Source organism: Belonocnema kinseyi, chromosome 7 (genome assembly GCF_010883055.1).
Source record: "Belonocnema kinseyi isolate 2016_QV_RU_SX_M_011 chromosome 7, B_treatae_v1, whole genome shotgun sequence".
In the NCBI taxonomy this organism is placed as follows: domain Eukaryota; kingdom Metazoa; phylum Arthropoda; class Insecta; order Hymenoptera; family Cynipidae; genus Belonocnema; species Belonocnema kinseyi.
Genome location: NC_046663.1, coordinates 8,140,378 through 8,143,383, shown reverse-complemented (window position 1 = coordinate 8,143,383; position 3,006 = coordinate 8,140,378). Strand labels below are relative to the sequence as shown.

General features: G+C 29.8%; 1 protein-coding gene across 1 annotated transcript in view; it reads left to right on the top strand.

Annotated features, from left to right (window-relative positions):
- LOC117176023 (protein strawberry notch) overlaps positions 1-3,006 on the top strand; it is an 87,927-nt gene that overhangs the window by 73,410 nt on the left and 11,511 nt on the right. Inside the window, exon 14 of the mRNA XM_033365986.1 lies at positions 2,570-2,883. Within this exon, the coding sequence (XP_033221877.1) occupies positions 2,570-2,883 (314 nt within the window). The remainder of the gene's footprint in view (positions 1-2,569; positions 2,884-3,006) is intronic.

Sequence of the window (3,006 nt, the reverse complement as noted above, 5' to 3'; positions counted from 1 at the left end):
ATTTGTTTCTTAATCTTGAAAGCTTTTTTCTGGCTGCATTCAAACCCTAATAATTTTATTTACAAATTAAATTTAAAGGAGATTTTGAATTAAATAGTTAATTATATTATTGCAAACCTCATTTCTAAAATTGACAGACTATAAACTATTAAACTCTATAAACAAACGTACCGTACTCATGACGGAATGTAGGAGGAAATTTACTTTTTTTCATTCAGCTTGACGCTCCGAACTTTTGTCTTCTCTATTTGTTTATTAATAATTTTTCTACTCAAAGCATGAAAAAACTGAAATTTTGTACATAACAATTTTTTACGCTTTGATAACTGATCAGGGAAACTATATTGTCTAAAATTAATGTTTAGGGACTCATAAAATACAAATAATTTGTTTATCATTCCATCTATTTATTGGAAACAAATTTGATAAACAAATTAAGAAATAGTCTTATTATCGGTAAAATTTGTTGGTGCTAAAAGTGCTTCACATTAATGTAGGAATTACATTTAATAACGAAAATAATTTTAAAGTTTATAATAACTATGCGAAAAAGCAAACATTTTAAATTTGTTTATCTAATTTGTTTACAAACATTTAAATTGTTATATTTTATCAAATATTATTAAATATTTATTATTTTAAGGAATACCTGAAATCGTTCTAGCCATTGAAGGAAATTATAATTTGAACGATCTCAAATTCTAATATTTTGACACAAAAATTGTTTATCACAGTGGTTATTATAAACTTTTAAATTATTTTTGTTATTAAATGTCATTCCTACATTAATGGGAAGCACATTTAGCAAAAAAAATGTTTTTCACCGATAATAAGACATTGTTCATACTTTGACTGAAAAAATTATTAATAAAAAAAAGAGGAGACAAAATTTCGGAGACTCAAGATCTATAGAATTTAATGATCTTTAATTTAAAAAAGAAAAATCCAAAATCGCAAGAAAATTGAAGGCTCTGGACATTTTTGAATGAAAAAAGTGCTTTTTCTCCAACTGTGCGTCATAAGTACTGTACGTTTGTTTATAAATTTTAATAGCTTATAGTCTTTTTATTTTAGAAATGAAATTTGCAATAATATAATTAACTATTTAATTCAAAATCTCCTTTAAATTAAAATTTTTAAATAAAATTATTAGGGTCTGAATGCAGCGAGAAAAAAGCTTTCAAGATTGAGAAACAAATTATTGAACTGAATAAATGTATATATGAGGTTTGGTTTAATTTAAATAAATATATACATTATATTAAATCCACTTTATCATTAGTGTCATTGACTTTTTCCCAAATGATACTCTGAAGCATTTTAATTACAATTACCACTACTTTTTAAAAATATTTCCTTCAAAACTTGAAATTTTTAAGATTTTAAAGGAACGAAGATTCTTCACTTTGGAACTTAAGTTGTAGCCTTACATATTCTAATTATTATAATATTTATATTGTATATAAGTAAAATATTTTTCATTAATTCTTCTGATCATGTATATGTTTTAGATATTTTTGTCATTGAGGCCTTTAATATTATCAATTTTTTCATTAGCTACATTAATAATTTTAACAACAAATAATTTTGTTTAACTTTAACAAATAATAAAATCGAACAATATGAGCAAAATAAATCACAAAAATATAAAGTTCGAACTGCTTTCAAAATGTATCTCTAAATTAAATTTTATTCATATTAAGCTACATATTTTTATGACTTTTTCTTTTTTGAAATAATTAGTAATAGTTACTCTTATTTTTCAGATATTCTTTTTTGTTTATTTACAAATAGCATCAAGTTTTTAATTATTTTTGCTTTTTCTTAATGCAATTCAATGAAAAAGACAGGCCTACTTTTTGTGGCGCCATCTGTTGGCTTAGTTTGACCGACATTTTCCCTCCGGATCGTAAGAAAACTACTACTACATACACATACACGGTCGAGGCAAGGGGCTGGTATTTACTGATGATGATTATTATTATTATTTTTAAAAACATTTCTGTGTTGAATTGTTGTCACAGGCTTATACTGTGCAACATGTCTAAGGCATTTTTTTTTGGTTAGAGTTGGATTTTTTATTTGATTATTTTTGCACGGGGCTGTCCCAGTATATATCATCAGTCACGGACGCATTTTTATAATGCAATCAAGTGATCTGATGAGAGCAGTCTGCCCAGACATATTGGACAAAGTCTGGTTTTTATCCCATCATTGACGGACTGGGTTGTAGTCAAGTACACGATGGGGGACCCTACAGCTTAAGGTGGGTTCCGAACCACCAGAACCTCGGTAAAGGTGCATTTGAAAAATTTCTAGAAGTACCGACTCAGGGATCGAACCCCGGACCTCTGAGGTGAAGTCCGAGTGTCTAACCAACTGAGCCACCGAGGCTCCTCTATTATTATTTATTTCAATTCAATTTATTCTCTCTCATGTGTGCCCTGGTGGGTTTTTACATATACAATATAAATATACGGTGTTATAATATAATATATAATAATAATTTTTATTATTATTTATATTTATATTTACATTGTATTATTATTTATTATTATTATTATCGCAGGCCAAATACAGGATTACAATTGCGCCAGGAGACACTGGGAGAGCTGGAAAAGAAGTACAAAAAAGTGTCGTCTGAAGACGCCGAGACGCACTGGACGCAGCAATACGAGGCTTCCGTGAACACTTGTTCGCACGCCTACTGGCGTGGAAATTGTAAAAATGTCAGTCTGGGACTCGAGTGCGAGGTTGGATTACGTCGGCGGTGTTACAACGTACTCGCCGGATCAGTTCTCAGTGTTTGGAGTCGAGTCGAGGGTGTCCTTGCTGCTCGGTCTGGACACAATTCCAAAATGCAGGTCGTACGACTACGTACGGGTCAGTACACATTTATTTATCCAAAGGGGGAGGGTCGGTAAGGCCGGTTTTTGTCCTAATTTATTTTTGGACCAAAAAATCTGAAAAAATCATGGTAGTATCTTATAAGTATCCCGAGTCGAT